The following is a 23,599-nucleotide window of genomic DNA, read 5'->3' as shown; positions in this document are numbered from 1 at the left end:
AGAGAAAAGATGACCACCTAAGACAGGCTCCACAAAGGGACAGCCATATAGTAAGTCCAAGCTTCTATGGTTAGCGTTATATAATTTTATGGAGTGGTCCACATGACTCCATAAATTACAATGGCATGCATGGCAGCACCACATGACTCTTCAACTATCATGAAGGTTTTATTTAGCACACCAAAATTACAGTGGAACCTGTTAACCAGGACACTTGTGTAATCTAGACACTTGGTAAGGTTCACTTAGCATGTAAACTGGCCTGAAATATCAGGACATTTTTTGGTTGGTCCCAAGGTGTCCTTAATACACAGGTTTCACTGTATAGCAAAAATTAGTGGATACATTATCTTAGAGAGCACCAAACAATAATTTATATATTATAGTGTTCCATAACCACAATCCAAAACATGTACATGACATGTTTGGAACACAGGGTGTGTGTAATATTTAGTTACCCATCCATACCATTCACCTTGACAATCCCATGCTTGTCATTTGTGTATACAACAGCCACAGGTACTATTGTAAAAAAAAAACAACTCTTTGTGATATTGTAACTGTGTATGTCACCAAATTGTAAAAAAGTCTGCATTCATTCCAACCTCTTCATACACATGCAAAATGTATTTTGTCTCTAGACGATAGTGCTGTGCTAACAAGCATCGACCCATCACAAATAAAGGCCTACTTGAATGTTCCTGCCTCAGTCCAGCTTCAAATTCTGTCAAGTTGAGCTTATTATCATTGTCACCATAAATGTCATCATACAAGAGACCATATAAAGTCATCAGCTTCGGAGAGTTCCTTACAAGTGCAGTGACACCTTCGCTGGTCACTGATTTTACACGTAACATTACATGTACCAGTCCACCATGAGCTGATATTGTACTCATAAAACATGTAGGCAGATTAATATGTCTTGCACAAATATGAAACTGTTCTAAATTATTGTTGTGTATCGGTAAGAAGAGATGCTCAGACCAGTTATCCTGTGAATAATTTACACACTTGAGTTTCTTACAACTGGTGAGCAAATCCTGTAAATACAGTACATCCTGTTTTGTAGTAGTAGAGTAATGGAAACAGATGTCAACTATACATTTGGTAAGTGATGGGAAATGGGACAACATTAATAGGCGCCTGTCAAAGTTGTTACACATGACACAATATTTGGTTGTGCACATTAACTCTCGTAGTTTTGTATATGTCTGAAACAACATAATTAATTTTTGTTTGTCTTTTCTGGTTGGTGACAGCACACAGATGTACTGCTAGATGAGTCAATTTCATGCCAGTCAATATTTCCCACAATTGTGTCTGATCTTCCACCTCTGTAACTGGTATACCCATCAGGTTTAGTCCTTGCAGATTGTGACAGTAACTAGCAATGGCACGTAGCCCTCGTAAATCTTTCAGACAACGTTTGCTATCTTGTAAGTTAAGTTGATGAAGGTTGGGACACACAACAGCTAACTGCTGCAGATGTTCAGAAAGAAATGATTCACTAAATGAAACAGAAAATTCAGTCACAAATTTCAGAGTACTGGTCAACAGATTACTGGTACTCTTCAACTGATTTTCAACCACTAAATAAGAATAATCACTGTTTAGCGAAGCCTTGTGTACAACATCACTGTGATGGATACCATCTGTTAATAATAACAAATCTTCCTTTACATATGGCAAGCCGAATCTGCTGGCTCTCACAAAAGGTAGGGTAACATTTCGACCAAAGTCTAGTTGGAATTCAGGAAAGACAGGAGAGAAATTCTGTAACTGACTATACAGTTTAACAAGCCCACTATAACCAGCTGGTGACTTAGGGTTTAAACTAAACCAAACACGCATCAATTCGTTAATACAATAACGGTAGAGGCTCGTGACAACGTTCAGTTTCTGTGGTACAAAATTGTTTGACATCCAATAATTTATCCACTCACTTACAGAGTTACTGATTTCATGATCAGCTCTAATCGTAAGTTCCGTCAGATTCATACCAACTAGCTCAAGAAGTTGCTTGATTTCTTTTTCCATCCACCGAACGTCCAGCCTCTGTAGGTGTTGCATGTGTAGCAAAATATTCTCCACATCCTTACATTGTAACTCAGTTGTTGGTAGACTAAATTCTATCACATTGCTACAGTACTCTAATATATTCATTAGATTTGGAGGTGGCACGTGATTTGGGAAGACTAGTCGCTGGACGTGTTCACCATACACTTTTAAGGTGTTGTTGACACAACCTTCATCACCAGTGTGGTAGTAAGGCCACACAAACTCCCTCCACAGCAACGGTGTCTCGCTGACACTTCGTAGCTTCCTTGAAACGAATTGTAACTTCGTTCTATCTCGCGTAGCTATAAGTGATACGATGTAGACCAATACTTCTGTTGGAACAACGTTCAAGAGATTTCTATCACCCCCGCATCCATCCATTGCCTAGCGTCACGTGTTGAGATATTGCATGAGGGCGTGCCCGAACTATAGGCAACGCATGATGCTAGGCAATGGATGGATGCGGGGATGATAGAAATCTCTTGAACATTGTTCCAACACTGAGAAGTATTGGTCTCTCTCTCATCATTTTTAGCTACGCGAGATAGAACGAAGTTAGGGATTGACTAAGTTCACCCAATCCCATGTCACTCACGTGACTAGTATATGTAACCACAGTATTTTGCGGGTGAATCACGAGGTGACGTAACACGTACATTACAACTCTTATTAAAGCGCTTTTACATTTCAGACTTGCAGGACGTTTGTACAGCGGTTTGTTTTGAAAATCAGTGTAAGTGATCAAATGTCTTCCAATGATTATACCAAGTTTCAGTGGGGTAACTACTGAACAAAGAAACTAGAGTACTAAAAATGGTAAGTAGGAACATAGATATTAGAATACACTCGAATATCTATGGTAGGAATGTATTACATTATACTGGTAGCTAGCTCCATAGTAAGGCTACAGTCCACTAATACTTCCACTGTGGCCAAATAACTGGGCTGCTTACAAAGCTGCCGTAGTTCTTTTTCCAAGTCAGTACAGAGGCCAAGCAGAAGAAACAGCCAATTGTCAGCTTGTTAATTATGCTACGGTGCATGGCTATTAATGCTCATTCTGTATTCACTGGTAGTGCTGTTGGGTATGCCCTAGTTATTGCAGCCTACCTCACTTTACATCCACCACCTTAAAATATATTACGTAATTTGTGCAAGCTCGATGTTACGATAGACAAACCATCATTTACATCTATGAAATGTTTTCAGAAAAGCGATAACAGTATCTGTGCGCACAAGGGTGTGGCGCTTTAATACATGCTGTGAAAAGTACATCCACCTTTTTATAGGGCAAAAAATGTATATGTTCTATAAATGCTAATGTAAAGGAATCTGAAAGGTAAAGTATTGCTATGAAAAGTATTACTAGGTAAAAGACTTGTTCCATGTCTAGTTATTCCTCTTTGTATTTGTAATAGAACACTCAACGCTTCTGCTCTCAGTTTCCCCATAAATATAAAACATCATGAAATCTGAAGCCATAGCAATGTTTAGCCGGACCACTCCTTAGGGTCTATAAGCAATTGTGATTAGAATGTCTTTCAAATCTTTGTAATGACAAATAACCTGCTGTTGTTGCAATTTTGGTTACCTAGATTAGTGCTGTGCAATAATCACTTATACACCTGTATGACTTACAGCTGTGATTGATTTTCTAATTATTGAGATAATAGAAACCTTTGTATACTGTTAACAAGGGCAGTTTGAGGATACACTTGTGAGACATTTCTCCAACCAGTTGTGGCAGTGCTGTTTGAACCATTTTGAGAATAATTACTTGCTTGCTCGTAAACAATTTTTTTGCACCTGTAAAGACTCATTATTGTGATAATTGGTTTCATTATTGAAAGTTATTGAGATATAGTCTTTTTCATTATTGCATACTCCTAAATTCCTAACCCACCCTGTATCGAAGCTGAGGTATTAAGTGGACAATCAGAAACAAGTTATCTGTACTTTGCCTGGCCGATCAGAAAGCTTACCACAGCACTATGTACTAGTGTGGCTCCATTCATAGACTAACAAATGGCCTGGCTATCTATTTGAGTGGAAACATGTGCGGTGTACCATGGGCGGGATGTTAACTGTGATACTGTTGGGTGAAGTAATCAACTATCCTATGTATATCATCACAACCATTTTGTTGTCAAATGTGATCTAGTTGGACCATTTTTGCAAGATATTAGGTCCACCTGGACTGTTTATGCACACGGCCCATGTACTAAACTAAACATTGTTACAAACCATGAAGCAGGGATGAGCCCACAGCGGTCGGTACCAATGACCTCTCAAATGAAATAGCCACCACTACCACTCAACAACCACTACAAATTCACCTCTGCCATACACGAGTTAAGGCCTCACACAACATTTCTGGACTCATCCCTGTCTCTTGTAGCCACCACTATTCTAAACCTGGGCACATCCCTGAAGTACCTGGTGTGAGCCAGTTTGTGTGATGGAATGATAGAACCATCTTGCTTGCCTTATTTGTGTACTGTGAACCTGAGGTATTGGGCACTAATTGTCCAGATGCCCATGTATGTTAATTTATGTTCACAACTTATGGGACCAAACTATATGACAGAGATACTCCTTATAAATAGATGAAGTATCATGATAAATATATTCACGTAGGAAGCATTTAATGATCTCATCACCAACCATGTTCGCAAGGGTTGTCCTGAGCTCCTAAAGATGAAGCTATCTACTTGTGGAATGTAATGAAGAAGGGCAAAGTCAGTGTCCAACTTATGTTAGTTCGATTGGTTGATATAGTCTCACTGATCCATCCATCCATTCTGATCTTTATAAGCTCTGGACCTGAAAAATCTGCTAGGGAGTGTGCAAGGCTAAAGACCTTGTCTACATAGCTAGTGGAGAGTTAGATGCTTAAAAGAGGTATTACTGCTGTATTTGTATACAGGAGATATTGGAGGAATGGCTGTCTGAAGTATGATATGGAGCAATACTGATCTTACAGGCCAATACAGCTATTATGTGTGATTATCTAATGTATAATTAAAGGATATAATGAATTACCGGATATGTGGTTTCATTGGTGTGAAATTTAAACTACAAAATTCCCTGAAATAAAATTCTGCCAATATCCCTCCATGCCATGGTTACAAAACCAATGCATAGTCTCCCAATTAAAATCACCAAATAAAATTAGACCACATTTACACTATTGTGTGTGCTGCTTATTACACTGCTCCCCTTCACCTAGACAGTTTGAAATCATCATTTCCTTCATGACTATAATAATACCAAGTTATAAGACTTGCCTAAATTTGTCCATGAGAAAGTTTGGATAGCAAAGAATGCGTTAATTTAATTTCACTTACCCTTACTAATTAGCAGGTCACTTTGTACACAAGTAACCATGTAATAATATCACACCTTAAAGCATTTGCAGCAGATGGAGATTTAATGACCAATAGTCATTAGTACCTGGTACAGTGGAATCCGTTAACCTGTTACAGCAACACCTGTGCAATCTGGACACTCAGTAATGATCCCAAAGTATCCCATAGTACATAGACGGACCTGGAAAAGCAGGAAGCCTTGATAATCAGGACACTATTAGTTGGTGTCCATAATAGTAGAGCGGCTAAGCAAAAAAAAAAATTGTTCACTTTTTGATATAAGCTCCAAACTTGATACAATGTGACTGGATTGGCGAAAGGGGTGTTCCACACACATCCATTTGTATGAACTCAGGAGATCAGCTCATAACTTAGTGTTCAGCTAATGTACAAACCTGAAATTTTCTCCATCCATAAAGCTATGTTGGTACTCACTACTAGCCAAATGTCAAGTCAGTAGCATTTTCCAATCATAAGTCATTAACCGTCAAAGTTGGTAAGTGTGGAAGACCCCTTTTCACAAATCTGATCACATATTTGCTTGATTCATACTAATATGATATTAGATATGGTGCCATTAAAAGTAACCATCATAATATGCTCAAAGAACCTGAAAAGTAAAACCAACAGAAATGTATTGAAGAAGCCATAAAAGTGAACATACTGACACTTTACATCTGCATTTGTCAATGCTGGTATGCTCAGGAAGAAAAAATCATACATTCACATTGGTACAGTAATTTTAAATAGAAAATGAATCAAAGCCATCTAGTTCGATTAGGAATCGTGGTAACGAGTTCCATTCTTGTACTGTTCTGGAAAAAAAGCTTTTTTTGGTATGATGTAAAAATTGTTGTAGGTGTTGTTGGAGGCATGAAATGATATTGCCTGGTTTCTCTGGTCATTGGAAGATAATTAAAGGAATTTGGGTGTGGAATGCTTTGTAAAACGTTTGTAGTCTATGTCGAGTTTAAAAATCTGGCCAGGAGCTGATCAAGGGAGGTGTCCATAAACAACACATCCAGAAGCTGAGGTGTCCATCCAGGTCATTCATTAGCTTGCAATGTTAAGAAGCATGGAGAATTAAGGTATACAAAACCATAGATACTGTTTCTATCGGATTGTGTCTCTACTTTTTACACTGAAATATTGGCACCTTTAGAAGTGACTAAGTACAGTTGATTACATTTTCTGATTGCACTAAATTTGAAATTACATTCATGCTATTTAAACAAAAACAAAGATTTGAATACACTTGTATGGCTTTCTGCAGTGATTTGGATGTCGCACCATATCTCAAATGATTTAGTATACCTTACTCAACTTGTACATAAATTTGGTGCTTTTATCACATCACAATAGTGAACAATCTCATCAAAATTTGTCGTTTAACCACTCTACTGTAGTAAGCAGTACTTTTACAGACACTAAGTAATAGTTAGAGACCTACCATGAGGATCTTTGTGGTTTTAAACACTAAGGATGATACATAAAAATCCAAGGCGACGTCAAAGTTTTTTAAAGCCACGAAGATCTGAGTGAACTCTCCAGAGGTCTCTTAGTGATTTTAAAGACCCAAAGATCAAAAGATTTTATGCATACCATGTTTTACAGTAGAGTTATTCTGCATATGGAAGGTCTCAATTCATGTATAGTTGAATGTTAGGATGCTGTCTAGACAAGCTGTGTCATTATTCTTTATTTCTCGGCTTCTCTTATTCTTCATATATTATTGCCACTACAAGGGAACATAATGACTGTACAACACTAAACAAGTATGACCGATGTTTTTCTTTCTAGCTGCCTTCTCTTGTCTCCATAGCCTTTGGCTACTTTGCCATTCATTGTCACATTCCAATAATACAGTGTAGGATGGCTTGGTCTTTAAGAGCTCATGATAACCTTGTAAGCATGGCTGGTGATGACGTCATCAGATGCCTCCTACATGAATAGTTATCATAACATTTCAAACCAATTATCTGTAGCACCCCTATTAATAAGGTTATATAATTTGGTCCCATAAGTTGCATACATAGGCACCCGGACAACTTAATTAGTGCCCAATAATTGCAATTCCACTAAATACGATAAGGTTAGTTGGCTGTAGTGCAGTTAGTAAAGTAATGCTAAAGAATTCCCCTTTAGAAACAGTTTTGTTGCAAGACCTAACCGTACTGTCAATATGCACCATCAGCAGTAACTTCAGTGAATCAACACCTGTTAAAACACCTGGTTGAGAACACCTATGCCTTGTTGTTTACGACCTAAAATTATCCACATCATATCAGGATGATATACAGTGTACGTGTATGTACCTTACCTGTGAAGCGGCTAGCAACTTTTACCAATTGGTTGTATACAAATCTAGCAGCAGTAGAACCTCGATTAATGGACATTTCCTAATTACGGACACTACATCATGGGCCCCTACCATTTGGTAACTTTTGTACACCTCTATATAACAAGTAATGGACAATCTATGAGTACCCCTGCTGTGCACTGAATACATGCCTTTACCTCTAAATAACATATTGATTTAATTGCAGTTCCTTAAAGTCAATCCTCCACACTATTAGAGACAACATGCACTGCACCAATTATTACAATACTCTTATGTCTTTAAGTCAGTACAAATTGGGAGGAGTGTTGTGGAATATTTACGGTGATTATGAATAAATAGGTATGTAAGAAACTAAGTAGTTACATTATGTTATCATGCAGTCTACTGCAAAGCTAGCTAGTTGCTGTCTAAGCCATACTTGTGTCTAATGCAATGTAGTGTGTACACTTCCTTGCTAAGTTGTGTGTTGCAGCCTTCAGAATATTAGCTAAAAGAATTGCTAAAATAATTTTGCAAGTTAAAATAACGTCAACCTTCCTGCATAGGACTCCTCCATACAGAGAACAAGCAAGCATGGTCCCCAAGTGTCCTTTACTTAAGAGGTTCCACTGCACTTAAGTAGCTAGCTCTTACCTTAATAGTACATTGTTCAACCCACCGAGATCCTATTGATATAAAGGACAATTTTCAGAGCTCTCCTGTAGGGAAGCCTTCCATGGCAGCAACTATGGATCAATGAATGATGCCATTGAGGGGTAGCTACTTATAGTTCACCTCAGTGTCCACAGTTTTACTTATCATAATAAAAGAATCAGAAGAATCAGCTACTACACCAGTAGATAATTGTGGTGTACTAGCAACACCTTCAACAGAAGTTTTTTGGCCCAACCACCAAATCCGGGCAGACATTCCAATGACGAAAACTGATTTCTTGCAAATAATCTCAGTGCTCTCATCAAGTGAGGGTTCCGTCATGTATCATGCAGTACCTAGGCCTGTTATCAGACATCATGTAACATGTACTATGTACATCCATATATATATATATATATACTTGGGGAATTTCTTCCCCAGTAAAAATCAGTACAACCAGTTATAGTAATTAAAGTCAGGACCTGGGTTAATCTAATGGGGATCTGGTGTTAACTGGCAGCTGATCCCCACTTAAACAGCTGGGTACACTTGAACAATGTAATAGTTTCCTACTGAAGAAAAATACGACCAGACACAACCGAAGACATACGCACACTTCTGGCAGCCATATTGCCCAGCAAACTATCACTGGGCTACTCAGGCAAGACTGTCCAAGTGTCACAAATAGTGGCCAGGCCTGAAGTTCCACAACGACCTAAATACTGCCAAGGATGACAAGGGACAGTTGATAAAGGGAACACAGCCTGGTAGATGATGAGAAACATTGCCTTGCCCAGTATGTTGGAGTATATTGTTCAAGGGGTCCTTCACATACAAAATCCATCGACGACATTTCGAAATTTGGAAATTTGGTCACTCAAATTTCTAATTTCTATATAAATTTCTAAATTTCTGCTAAATTTCCAAATTTCTGCTAAATTTCCAATTTCTGCGTGCTCTGGAATTTCGAGTTGCTACGAACAGTGATGGATTCTATGGTTGTTGTACTAAAAATGGTTAAATTTCAAGCGGTCTTACAAGCCATCATATTATAATCTATGAAGCCATCAAGATCAAGGGCAGGCTATCCTCAGGAGCCCACGACGATATGATGATGCCCACGCATCACGCCATTCAAGCGAACTGGAGACACCGCACAGACTATGAATAGAACTAGATAGCTAGTTGTAAGTTCTTAGACATATTTTACTGCGTAAAACATGTAGCTAACCATGTTCGTGAATGAGTAGCCTACCTGCATAGTCTGGTGCGGCCGCCCGGCTTCACAAATACCAAGAGAGCAGCTTCCGCATATCTTTGACCACGCATATACAATGGGTAGTGATGATGAATCTTCCACTATATGCTTTGCAGAAACTGCTTTTTAACTACACTCTGAATAGTGGCCTTAGCCTATTGGACCCCTACTTCTTCTATTTACTCTCACCACCACCAGGAGCTTATCGAGTCCTCTGGACTTGATAACTGAGCTCCTGCTGCCACCTGAAGACTATATTGAATATACAACTGCTACACCTTGCATGCAAATTTCCAGCGATTTACTTTCATATTCTGTACATGTTTAGCTTTAACAATTCACCGGCCAGCCAAGAGTAAAACTGTGGAGGCTTGCGCATGGACACTCAGGGATGCTACAGATAGTTGGATCTTCTGCAGGTATGGTACCATCTCTACAATAATACCTATAATATTATGCTGATATTGGCATTGTAGGAGTAGACTGCTGAATATCCTGCATGTGCAAGTATACTAACTAGCACACAAGAGAATTGGTGAATTCTCTTTGAACTCACTGAAACAGGATGTTGAAACAGAGTTTAATAATATTATGATAATGTTTACAAATTATGACAACTTCATACATATACATGTAGTATTGCTGCACAATGATGGTTAGTTAATTAATGTACACTCATAATTTGTGTTATTTTAAAAGATAAAAAGAAAAAGGTATACTGTACCTTAAGAAGTCTCAATAGTTTTAGTGATCACTAACTAACCAGATTAGTTCATAGAAATTTTTGCTGTAGGTTATTTTGCTTATTGTACTCTAACAAAAAAATGAAACATCATACATGCTTTACATCACATCTTGCACATATCCAGTCACTATCTTCGTTAAATGGGTCTACACAGTCATTATGGTACCACTCATTACATGACTCGCAAAGTACCATGAGTTTCCCATCATCAGGCTTAAGGCAAACTGGGCAAATTGATAGACAGTGTACATCTCGTGCGCTGCTTGTCAATCGTCTATTCTGCAATACTGGAAATAATGTAAATTGTTCCTTTTCCAAGCAGGAAAGTAGATGGAGTCTCATTTCTGACTGGCTAAACACACACAAACATGGATCGGTGTTAAAAGCAAGGCAAGTACAATATGCAATACAATAAATGCCACAATCTCTAGAGCCTTTCTGTAAAGGTACATTCATAACTTGGACATCAATTGATGCAGAAGGCTTCAGCAAGCGTACTATTGCATTGTCTGCTTCTAAAGAAACAGTATTAAAAAGAGAGTCATAATACTTCAGAGCATTTGCATTGCATCCTATTGTTGAAATGACTGCCCAATGACTTTTCCCTGGTAAATGTATTACTTGTATGGCGTTGATAGTATTAGCTATCCCTCTGGTGCTTTGTTGCAGCAGTGTTGACTCTAATCCACCATACCCAGGGAATTGTTTCCTTAAAACAGCACATGCAGCATTAATAATTCTGTCAGTCAGCCATCCTCCATTCAGTATAATATGTCGTTCTTTCATCGTTAACCTAAACCCACAGCAAATCATCCACAGTCTTTCTACATCCAACACCAATTCACTATTATCTGCTCCAGTCAAGTCTATAACTTGTGACAGTGCCTTATCATTTTGTTTACTTGGCATAGTAACACTTGGATGTTGTTTGATTGCCATTTCTGCCATATGCAGATCAATTGTTTCAATCACTTCTTTTGCTAGTGTAAATTCACTGGCAGTATACAATGCTGATATAGGTCGTACCTGATTCAAGTAAGTCTCTGTGTTACTACTATGTTTAGTATTTTGAAGGCACCCAAGTGAAAGGCTACATATGTACCTTGTCAGTGATATGTAGTCAACTGTGTTTGTACTGCTACTGATTGAAAATTTGTTATCAAGTTTACAGAACCACGAACATAATACTCCAATAGAATCTGAGGTCACTGGTGCAATGGTTGGCTTATATTGTCTGTTGCTCTTCAATTTTTCCTTGTGTTTGGCAAATTGCATGATTCTCCCAACCTTCCAACCATTTCTTTCTTCTGAAAATACACATAGATCACCCAATTCTACTTGGTCTTTAACCTGTGGTAGTGCGTAGTTAATTTCTTTTAGACTCTTTGATGGTATCTGTTTTTCTAATGTGGAGTAGGGCTGTTTAACTCTCACTCTAAAGAGTCGGTCACTAGAAACTCTTTCACTCTCCTGGAGTAACCAAACTATGGTTGACTTGCGAACATAAATATTTTCTCCTTTGTACTCAATTTCAATATACTTGTGCCTTAGCCCGTGCTTTTTGTCAACAGAACTCTTCATATCCATTTTCTTGTACATGGGAATAAATGTTCTCCCATCAGTATCAGCTATTTCTCTTTGGCATAAGTAGGTTGCTTTCTGTTTGATGCTTTTATCAATAATCTTCTTTTCTTCTAATTGAGCTATGTTTTCAGTAATTTCCTTGCATTCTTGATTATCTAATTCAGAAATCATTGGAACATATTCATCAGCAACCTTTAAATCATCATTATCATCTACATCTTTCTTGATCACGTCATCTTTCGAGTCTCCATATACATCATCCCACTTTTTTCCTTTCACTAATAATTCTTTCATTCCCAAATCCTCCATTGCAGCTTTTGCCTTTTGCAAACTGAATTTTATGGCATCTTCAATGTTTTTGTTGGTGATGTTTTCACAGGTGTACATGGTATCCTTATTCATTCCACTTTTTTGTCATGGGCTACTTTGTGTGGATATATGATACCTGTAGCTTCAGAAATAGATTCAAGATCTACCTGAATCTGTAATTTGTGTAATCGTCTTATCAAACCTAGAACTGTGAAATTAATCATTGTGGAGAAAGTTGGGGACATGCTTAGGGCAGCTCGAAAAGCCTTTTCACATGGCTGAGAGCCTAGCAGCCAAGGAAGGCAGTACATTGATTTTCCATACTTGCGCAACATCAAAACAAAAATAATTAAGGCATGGGCATTAATTTCTATGCACAAATATGAATTCAGTGAAATGAAGTTGCTTTCTAGAGTGTAATCTTCATGGCAAAGCAGCCATTTTCGCCAAAATCTAACAAAAAATAGTGCATACCAAGCCTCTGTAACACGTGTAATTGGATCAAACTCTTTGTTTAAATAACTTTCTAGAATGCACTTTGTGACTTGCAAATAATACTTGGTTCCTTTGGAATCAGGGATATCATCTAGTAAAGAAATAACATTTTCACTGGTTATTCTCAGTACAGCCTCAAAATTCTGACGATCTTGGTGATCTAGATCCTTAGTTCGTAAATTATGCTGCTCTTTACCAAATGATGCTTGCAGTAAACTTAAATGTGATGACAAGGCAGCATACTTGCCCATTGGAAGAATTTGTGAGTATGTCAACAATCTAGCTTTCAATTTCACTCCAAGATGCACTGGGTCTTGCACAAAAGTTATGCTAGCAACATTTTTGGCACTAAACCATGAGTTCCATGATTGAGGTATTCCAAATCCCTGATTGTGAGAAAGCATGTCTTGAGTGATTAAATTTACTTTTTGATATTGCTTTGGTGCATAATCATCTAGCTTTATTGACACACGCATAGATGTAAGAAGCTTAGAATCTCCATCACTTCCAAAACTAATCACTTTTATGTTGCGTGCATTACACTCCTTGATAATGTATTCCCATCGTTTCAGTACAACTGTAGCATCAAAGCAGTTATCACTGCCAATCAAAGCCAGGCAAAATGGTGGCACATTTAGTGAAATTGCTTGTGCCACATAAATGTATGCACTAGTAGCTTTCTTGGATGATGCAAAAATTTGCTCAATTTCTTCTAATGTAGTGGCAGAGAATAAGTTTTGCTTTGGAAGAGAATCTTCACTTATTGGTAGGACAAAGCCAACAATGCTGTCACTGTTTCCATCATATTCAACTCTAGATACCACTCTTGTGGCATCTTCTGAAATTGATATCATTCTTGGAGCATTGTATGCATCCAGATGGGCAGCTAATTTGTCAAATAAAAATTCCCCTTCTTTAAGGGGATGATAGCGTTTGCTGGCTTCTCTTTCTACAGTGGACAGGGATGGAAACGCCTCTGGCATGTTAGCATGAATTAACTTGTATGCTGATGGACCTATCATCAGTAACAGTGATAAGGAATAGCTTTTCACAATTTCACTGTGTCTTCTTGCCTTTGGTACCAATCTGCAATTGCTTTGTGCATTTTCTATTAGTTTTTTAAACAATTCAGTAGAAAACTGCAATGCTTGATCTTCATCAAGGTCTTGTATTTCTTTTAAAGAATGTTGACAAAGGATGTTTTTTACTCTGGTAGGTATGGAGATGTAATCAGTGATTTTTGGCTGATTTGGTTCAAATTTTAACAATTTCTGTGTTTTTCGCGTTTCATATGACCAGTCAACCATTGGTGATTTGACAGCTGTATCCCCTCCTGACTCACCAACACAGGAGGGGGTTACTGAAAATCCTTCTCACTCAAAAATGTACTAGACTGCTGAATACCCTTTGTATGGGATTGTTGAATATCTTGTGGACTTACTGAAGCAAGAGGGGACTGGTGAACTTTCTGTGGGTTCACTGGCACAGAAGTAGAATGTTGAGTCACATCTTTCTGTGGAGTAACCGACACAGGAGGAGATTGCTGTTGAGTATCTTGTGGACTCACTGAAGTAAGAGGGGACTGGTGAACTTTCTGTGGATTCATGGGCACAGAAGTAGAATGTTGAGTCACATCTTTCTGTGGAGTAACCAACACAGGAGGAGATTGCTGTTGAGTATCTTGTGGACTCACTGAAGTAAGAGGGGACTGGTGAACTTTCTGTGGATTCATGGGCACAGAAGTAGAATGTTGAACCACATCATTCTGTGGAGTAACCAACACAGGAGGAGATTGTTGAATATTTTGTGTATTCACTTCCACGTGAGTAGGCTGTCATACACCTTGTGGACTCAATTGCAAAGGGGAGGACTGCTGTGTAATTGCTAACAGCTGATGAGATTTCTGTTTGGTCATACCTGCAGCAGTAGACCGTTTCTTTGTATTCAGCTTAGTAGTAGAAGTCTTAATATTTTGTTGAAGTCCTTTAGCTTGAATTGAATCTTGAATCATACAAGAATCATCATTGCTGAGCTTTCCAGCATTGGCAGATTGATCTACACACTTCCTTTGCTGGTCATTACTGATTGTTGATGGATCACTTTGATGTGGCTGAGACTGTTGTAAAAATGTGGCAATTCCAGGTTGCTTTCCACTGTCCTTGCATTTATGGATGCATTGTTTAATATGGGCAGTCCAGTTGGATAATATCATAACTTTCTTTCCATTTGCAGTGGTTTTAGGATTGAGCTGGAACTCCTTTCTGCACAGAGTGCATTTGACAGAGGCTTTCAAATGGTTGGAACTGTCAAGTTTACAAATGACACCGTAGTCAGTGTGCTCCTTAAGCTCTTGAATCTCTTTAGAGCCTTCCTTTCTTATCCATTTGACCATTCTCTTACGTATGTCATTATAATGAAATTGCAAATCATAGCTCTGGTAGGGTGGACTTTCTTCTGGATCTGCAGTGGAACATGTGATAATTCGTTTTTTTGTTGCATTTGAATGGCCAGTAGTTGGTCGTTTTCTAGCCAAGCGGCTGTTTATTTCCTCTCTGGCCTTGAAATCATTAATAAATTTAGCTATTAAGATACGATGACCGGGCAAAAAGACAAAGTTTGGGACATTGGTCAGGTTTTTGGCAACAGTTGGAGGATAACAAAATTCATCATTTGGATGGTACTTAATAATAAATCCCTCAATTTGGTTCAAGCTATTCTGGGGGCCTTCTGTTGTCATCTGTGTTATGGCAGGACTATTGTCATATCCAGTATACTTGAAACAATTGACAACATATGGTGGTAAAGATTTTCTCATCATATTCAATATTTGTTCTTCATCCATAGATGTGTCTTCTATCTCTTGATCACCATTTTCTGCCATACCGTATTCTCTGATCCTATGTAAGAATGTCAAATAATACTATTACTTTATATAGTGGATTAATTATAAAGAAGCTAAGTATATGGTCTACTGATGATAATCACTTGAATGTGCTCTTCATTTTTTCACTGCATGTTGTCTAGTAAAATTTATGAGTCAAAAATGATTTATGCTGAACACAAATTGGTGAGCAAATGTTACCGAACTGAACTGCAAATTTTCTCAGCTTAGCTATATGCAAAATTTAGCAATCACCCCACAAAACAGTATTACTCACTGGTATGAATTGTCTCTCTAAAATGCTTGTTATACTGTAACATATTTCTGTGGTGTTAGTAAACACAATCTGTTTATTGACACCTCAAAAATATGCATGGTGTGAACTTCATTACATTTCTATTGTTTCCCTACACTGGATATGGTTTGTAGCTGAAAGCATAAAGAAAGCCATGCAGCAACTAGCTTTTAGTATATGAGAACATGTAAACGCATTATGTAGCTATACAGCTGCCATCCCAGCTGCTATAGCTACTGATATACAGGCTGCAGCTGCAGCTGCAGCTACTTCACACATGCCATTATGCGTGCCATTATATCCCTAGTATTTGCACATACCTTTAGCGACCCAAAAGGATTAGACAACGCTTCATGAACTGCAAGTTCAAGCTGCAGCTGAATCACGTTCAAGCTATGATGAGGAGGCAGCTAAGTCATGATAATGTAGACGAGCAGCATATCATGCTACAGACAGTAGCTTACTTACCAAAGTTTGCAACTGGTTTAATTGCGTTAATGTTTTAGTTGAAACTTCAGTATCCCGGCGAACACAAGCGAAATTAGTTCGGAAGTATACAAGCAGATTACGGACACATTCACGGATAAGTCAATGCGCGTATAATCTAGACGGCGCTATAAATCTTTTATACCTTCCATAAACCTTGCTTCTCACTTCGTACTATACTTATGTTCATGTATACAGTACAATGAAATGATACAATAAACAAATTTCTGTACAAAACACATCATGAATTCCTATTCGTACGAACTAAAATTTCAATTACAAATTTCTAAATTTCCAAATATATTTCTAAATTTCCAAATTTCCAATTAAATTTCTAACCAAAAAGTCTAAATTTCTGAGCTGATCGACGACATTTCTGGAAGTGAAGGACCCCTTGATATTGTTATTGTGTCAATCAAGTAAATTCTAGTGGCAGCATGCAACAACTAGGGCATACCCAACAGCAGCACTAACAGAATACAGAATGAGTATTTAACAGCCATGTGTCAAGTATTGATTGACAGACAATTATGCTATTGTAATTTAATATTATTTAGCTGCATGATATATGCGCACGCGTGTTTCTAATACTTTAAGACAGATGAAACCACAACTACACGTGGCACTGAAACTGTAGTCGCTGTAATCCGCCACTATACTTCACATTGGTGCTGTGACGAAACACTAGTGATGGAGCGCCTTAATCTCAAACGCCGAGGGATCAAGGCCAGTACAACGAAGTTGCTCGCGAAAGTGGAAGACATGCTTTCTACCGATCTCGAAGGCGTCAGTACCCAATCTGTCTCCGAAGGGAAGAAGCTATTGGCTGAAACAACGCTCACCCAACTTAAGGCGAAGAAAGAACAGATTGCGGAGTTGGACATCGCCATTGCGGACAAGATCGAAGGTGAACTAGAGTTCGAGGAGGAAATCACCAATGCTGACACCTATCAGATGACGTTAGAAGAACGTCTAGCATATCTGACAGAGTTCATTCGCAAGGCTGGCCTGCCGCCACCTGAATCCCAGCGTCCTCCTCCACCTGTACCACTCCCGATCTCGTCCCCACCCATCCAACTCCTGTCAGCGACAAGCAGCCAGGACGATTCAGCCAATCCCTATGTAGCATCAGCACGACCTACACACGTGAGTACAAACATACATCAACTAAGTAACACAGGTAGAGTTCCCCAAGCTGTCACTCGACTCCCAAAACAATCTCTGCCAACATTTAGCGGTGACCCACTCGAATGGCAAATGTTTTGGGATTCGTTTGATGCAGCGATTAATGCAAATGAAGGTCTTAGTGGGGTACAAAAGTTTAATTACTTGCGTACACAAGTGCAAGGGGATGCTGCTCGTATCATCGCCGGGTTCCCACTCACAGATGCTAATTATGCCCATTCGGTTGATCTACTCAAGGCTCGATATGGTCAACCTTACAAAATCATTAAGGCTCACATGGATGCTTTACTAAGCCTTTGGAAACCATCTAACTCCCTAGCTAGCTTACAGGCCTTCTATGATACCCTAGAACAGCATATGAGAGCTTTGTCATCGTTAGGCAAGACTTCAGAGTCTTATGGCACCATGTTGACACCTTCAGTGTTAAACAAGCTCCCAGTTGAAATAAAGAAACACATGGCTCGTGACCATCATGATTCTGAATGGTCTATTGATGATGTTATGAGTGGCTTACTTAAGGAAATTCAGATCCTTGACATGAGTCAGCAACACAGTGGAAGACCCAGCATGCATGACAGCACCCCACCCCCCACTGCCTCATTTAACACTCGCATTGACAAATTTCCCCATCCCCGAGACAGTCAGCAGAAAAAGCTTCCAGAATGTCCATTCTGTAAGAGAAGCCATAAAGCAAACAATTGTGATGTGGTGGTTGACCCTAAGCAAAGGCTGGCTATAGTGAAACGGGACAACTTGTGTTTTAATTGTCTTGCGCAACACAAGGCATCCCAATGTAACTCACGATTCACATGTAGGGAGTGCAAGAAGCGTCACCATACCAGCCTTTGTCGATGCTTTCCTGCTGACAGTAAACCCCCACCAACCAGTACTCAATCCACACTTATAACGCAGCCTCCCGCAACAGAACAAACTTCAGGCCTTACCACATTGGCTTCTAATCCCCTGACTGCCCTCTACACAAGTGTCTGCTTGTTGAAAACGGCTATCGCAGAAGTGTCATCATACACCACCACTGCTGAAGGCCACATTTTGTTTGATGAAGGGGCACAGCGTTCCTTCATCACACAACAGCTGGCTGATGAGCTTCATCTATTACCAACTAGCCATGAGACCATTTCAGTGTCTTCATTTGGAGCACAAGTTTCCCCATCCAGAACCCTTGCAGTAGCTACTATGTTTGTACATGCCCTAAATGGCACTCGTATACAGATTTCTGTTCTGATTGTCCCACAACTTGCTGCACCAATCCGAAACTCAGTACGCACTCACTTACATGCTATTCCTCATTTACAGAATCTTCCACTGGCTCACCCGGTAACTGGAGATGAGAACTTTGACATATCTGTTCTTATTGGGGCAGACTATTACTGGCATTTCATACAAGACCACACAGTCCGGGGCAATGGACCAACTGCCGTTCAGTCAAAGCTTGGCTACCTTCTGTCTGGCCCACTCCAGTTTCCGCAGCCTGTAGCAACGACTAACCTTCATGTTGCAATTTTCCATTGTACTAGTTACCCTATAGGTGAGAATCCATGTTTCTGGAATTCAGAGTCCAGTGATACTGCCAAGGGACACCTGAATGACAACTTTCTTCAACTGTACATGAAGACACACATTAGGGTGCGGTCAGATGGAGCCTACAGCTTACGTTTTCCATGGAAGGAAAATCATCCCCCTCTGCCCTCTAATTTTTCAGTGTGCTCTAGACGAACCCGATCCATGGCTCACAGATTGGCTAAATCATCAGAACTGTTGACACAGTATGGTACCATCATCGCTGAGCAAGAACGGAAGGGCTTCATTGAACAAGTGGCTGATGCTGATTGTAGCAACAGCGTACACTACATCCCACACCATCCGGTAAGGAAGGAGTCAGCCACTACCCCAATAAGGATAGTGTATGACTGTAGCTGTAAGCAGTCCCGTGATTCCCCTAGTTTAAATGATTGTCTCCATGCAGGTCCCCCCTTCCTTAACGATCTCAGCGCTATCCTTTTGCGGTTCCGACAACACCCCTTTACCTTCTCAGCAGACATTGAGAAAGCATTTCTCCATGTATTCCTAGATGAGACTGACCGAGATTACACGAGATTTCTATGGTTGTCAGATCCCAACAATGCTAGTAGCTCCTTTGTTACTTACCGATTCAGAGTGGTGTTGTTTGGAGCCACCAGTTCCCCGTTTATGCTCAATGCCACCCTGAAATTCCATCTAACACAGAATGCTAATACCACATCCAAGGACTTGCTCCACAACTTGTATGTGGACAACTTGGTGTCTGGATGCGAAAGTGAGGAAGCTGCCATTGAGTACTTCACTGAATCTCGATCAGCATTAAGCAGTGCTGGTTTCAATTTGCGTTCATGGGCATCAAACTGCTCACTCCTCCAGACTACCGCATTGCGACATAAGGTTGCTGAACACAACAACCCGGTGAAGGTGCTTGGTATGCTCTGGAATACTCAGACAGATTCAATCCATCTATCGCCATGTACAGGCACTAGCAATTCACCTGCTCTCACCAAACGAGAAGTCTTACGATGGTCCTCGACTATCTTTGATCCACTTGGCTTGATAACACCAGTCACGATTTCTGCCAAACTATTTCTTCAACAACTGTGGCAGGAGCACATTGGCTGGGACATCAGATTGAATGACAATCTTTGTGCCAGATGGATGGAAATTGCAGATAACATCAGAGGTGCCACAACACTATCATTTCGCCGTCAGTATGCTGCATCACTATCAACAACTCAGAGCATGCCCACTTACCTTCATGTGTTTGCGGACGCCAGTCTTAAGGCTTATGGAGCTGTAGCATACATTCAACAGGGCCAAAACCTACCCTCACTAGTTATGTCAAAAACAAGGGCAGCTCCACTGAAGCAACTAACCTTGCCAAGGCTTGAGTTGAAGGCTGCTGTGCTTGCAGCTAAACTTAGCTCCCTTGTCAAGGCAGCCTTGAACCTTGAATGTGCTGTGCATCTTTGGTCGGACAGCCAGATTGTCCTACATTGGATATCCAGCCATAAGCCACTACAACCATTTGTAAATCACAGGGTTGAAGAGATCCGTGTAGTATCCACCAACTGGAAGTACTGCCCCTCAGCAGACAACCCAGCTGATCTCCTAACTAGAGGCATTACAGCTGAGCAACTCAAGTCTTCACATCTCTGGGTACATGGCCCAACATGGCTGCCTACACAGTCTGTCTGGCCAGCCTGGGACCCTACAGAGGTTCTGCTCACCTGCTTAGAACTAGGATGCATTGACCATGTGCACAGTGACCAAACTAGGCCTCATAAGAATCTACCGGCTTCAGTGGCAAGAATCATTGACATCAACAACTTCAGCACTCTATCCAAGCTGCTAGCAGTCACTGCGTACACTCTAAGGTTCATTAACAATGCCATGCACACATCCTCCAATACAGCCATGCATTTGTCACCAGCAGAACTTTCACTAGCTAGTGTGAAGTGGATCTATGCTGTTCAACACGAACATTTCTCAGAAGAAATCCAGAACTTACAGTCACAGTCCTTGCGACTTTCACTGGTGCGACAGCTGAGACTGTTCTTAGACAAGGACATGTTACTTAGGTGTGGTGGGCGAATACACAATGCCCCGTTGTCTGAACAAGCAAGATTCCCGTACCTTCTGCCATCGAAGCACCACTTCACTAACCTAGTGATACTGCAGGCACACACACAACTACACCACAGTGGTGTCAATGCAACCTTAACATTGATACGCCAACGCTACTGGATACCCTCAGGCAGGCAACGTGTACGATCACTGCTTCACAAGTGTGTCATCTGCAAGAGAGCTGCAGGTAAACCTTATGCTACTCCAGATCCCCCACCACTTGTCAAGGACCGGGTGAATGCCTCACGCCCCTTTGAGGTTACTGGTGTGGATTTTACAGGTGCTCTGTATGTCCGCAGCAACACTGGAGAGCAGAAGGTTTATATTTGCCTTTTCACCTGTGCGGTATCCAGAGCAATACATCTTGAAATTGTGTGTGATTTAACCTTGCAGTGTTTTTTACAGGCATTCCGCAGATTTGTCAGCCGGAGATCACTACCTCGATTGATGCTCTCAGATAATGCGTCCACGTACCAAGCCGCGGCGGAGGAGCTGCAGAAGCTACTCACATCTGCAGCATTAGCAGAAGATCTAGCCAGAAGAGGAATTAAGTGGCACTTCATCCCAAAGAGAGCTCCATGGTTTGGAGGATTTTGGGAACGGCTTATAGGACTCACTAAGTCAACGTTGAAGAAGGTACTGGGTCGAACTCATGCTACCTTAGAGAGCCTCCAGACCATGGTAGTTGAAGTGGAAGCCATTCTTAACAGCCGTCCCCTTACATATGTATCATCGGATACTGATGACATTGAACCAATTACACCCTCTCATCTGTTACATGGCAGACCAATTGTTTCTCTGCCACACTATGTTGTCCAGGATGATGAACTGAATGACCCAACTTATGGTGAGACTACAGACATAAGAGGAAGTGCGAAAGCCCAGGCCTTACTACTGTCACACTTTTGGAGCAGGTGGAAGATGGAATACTTGACAGCCTTGCGTGAGTTTCATCGAACAACAGGATCCAATACACAGACAGTGAAGGTGGGAGACATTGTTCTTATTCATGGTGATACCCCCAGAGTGCAGTGGAAGCTGGCTATAATAGAATATGTAAATAAAGGAGCTGACGGACTCATTCGTTCAGCCACTGTGAGAACACCTACTGGGAGAACGAATCGGCCAATAGCCAAGTTGTATCCCTTGGAAGTTACAGCAGCAGAGCTACCTACTTCACATCATATCACTGAAGAGAAATCCACAACACCAACCCCACAACCTCAGCAGTGTAGAACACCTCGCCAGGCCGCCTTACAGGGACGTCAGAAGGTGCAACAATGGACTCACTCCTTACTTGCCCCCCCGGAGGATGTCAAGTATTGATTGACAGACAATTATGCTATTGTAATTTAATATTATTTAGCTGCATGATATATGCGCACGCGTGTTTCTAATACTTTAAGACAGATGAAACCACAACTACACGTGGCACTGAAACTGTAGTCGCTGTAATCCGCCACTATACTTCACACCATGCACCATAGCCTGACAACTTTTGTTTGGCCTCTGTACTGTCTTGGAAGAACTACGGCAGCTTTGTAAGCAGCCCAGTTGTTTGGCCACAGTGGAAGCATTAGTGGACTGTAGCCTTACTATGGAGCTAGCTACCAGTACAATGCAATACATTCCTACTTACCATTTATAGTACTCTAGTTTCTTTGTTCAGTAGCTAACCCCAGTGAAACTTGGTCTAGTCCCAACAAAGAAACCGCTGTTCTTCTCTTACAAGCATCCTGCAAGTCATCATCGTAAAAGCGCTCTAATAAGAGTTGTAAGGTACGTGTTACGTCACCTCGTGATTCACCCGCAATCTACTGTGGTTACATAATACTAGTCACGTGAGTGACATGGGATTGGGTGAACTTAGTCAATCCCAACGAAGTTACAATTCGTTTCAAGGAAGCTACGAAGTGTCAGCGAGACACCGTTGCTGTGGAGGGAGATTCAAAGCAGTTACAGGAAGACTTACATAAAATATGTGAATGGACTCACAAATGGCAAATGAAAATAAATGTTGAGAAATGTGCTGCGCTGAGGTGTATTATTTATTATTTATTTATTGTTAATCAGCAGGACCCTCCAGGGGTATAATGCTGATGTGCAATTTACATGTGTACACTGAATTTCAATTAGTTACTTAACTATATAAGTATGTACAATTACGACAAGTTACTTAATTATATACATATGTACAATTACAATAATAAACTATAGAAATATATACAATTACGATAAGTTACTTAACTATATACATAGAAGGGGCTAATTTTTGCTTAAATTCTTCAACAC

The 23,599-nt window shown here is 40.2% G+C and overlaps 1 protein-coding gene and 1 long non-coding RNA gene across 9 annotated transcripts; one reads left to right on the top strand and one right to left on the bottom strand.

Moving 5' to 3' along the window:
* The first annotated feature begins 2,708 nt into the window (after nt 1-2,708).
* Nucleotides 2,709-10,389, top strand: LOC136267804 (uncharacterized). Of its 2 annotated transcripts, XR_010706769.1 has the most exons (4): nt 2,709-2,874; nt 4,696-9,587; nt 9,987-10,077; nt 10,135-10,389. It is a non-coding gene; the product is annotated as an uncharacterized lncRNA (long non-coding RNA). The 2 variants fall into 2 exon arrangements; XR_010706768.1 differs by having other exon boundaries at nt 4,696-10,077.
* Nucleotides 5,222-23,188, bottom strand: LOC136267803 (uncharacterized). 7 transcript variants are annotated; one of them, XR_010706762.1, is made up of 4 exons: nt 22,947-23,092; nt 7,602-8,762; nt 6,877-7,367; nt 5,222-5,607 (listed from the first exon to the last, which is right to left on the bottom strand). XR_010706762.1 is itself a non-coding variant. In XM_066062984.1 (3 exons), exon 3 carries the CDS (start codon nt 12,387-12,389, stop codon nt 10,491-10,493), a length of 1,899 nt encoding a protein of 632 aa, XP_065919056.1. In that variant the 5' UTR covers nt 12,390-15,688; nt 22,947-23,043; nt 23,103-23,188; the 3' UTR covers nt 10,140-10,490. The 7 variants fall into 7 exon arrangements, 2 of the variants coding, with proteins under 2 accessions (XP_065919056.1, XP_065919055.1); XR_010706763.1 differs by lacking the exon at nt 5,222-5,607 and having other exon boundaries at nt 6,590-7,367; nt 7,602-7,690; nt 7,747-8,762; XR_010706767.1 differs by lacking the exon at nt 5,222-5,607 and having other exon boundaries at nt 6,605-7,367; nt 8,401-8,492; nt 8,542-8,762.
* Between the last annotated feature and the right edge of the window lie 411 nt (nt 23,189-23,599).

The sequence above is a fragment of the Dysidea avara genome, chromosome 9, assembly GCF_963678975.1.
Source record: "Dysidea avara chromosome 9, odDysAvar1.4, whole genome shotgun sequence".
In the NCBI taxonomy this organism is placed as follows: domain Eukaryota; kingdom Metazoa; phylum Porifera; class Demospongiae; order Dictyoceratida; family Dysideidae; genus Dysidea; species Dysidea avara.
This window is presented reverse-complemented; position numbering and strand designations above follow the sequence as displayed.

Coding starts and splice junctions, on each gene's coding strand:
- LOC136267803 (XM_066062984.1), bottom strand. CDS start 12,389: ATGAATAAGGATACCATGTACACCTGTGAAAACATCACCAACAAAAAC.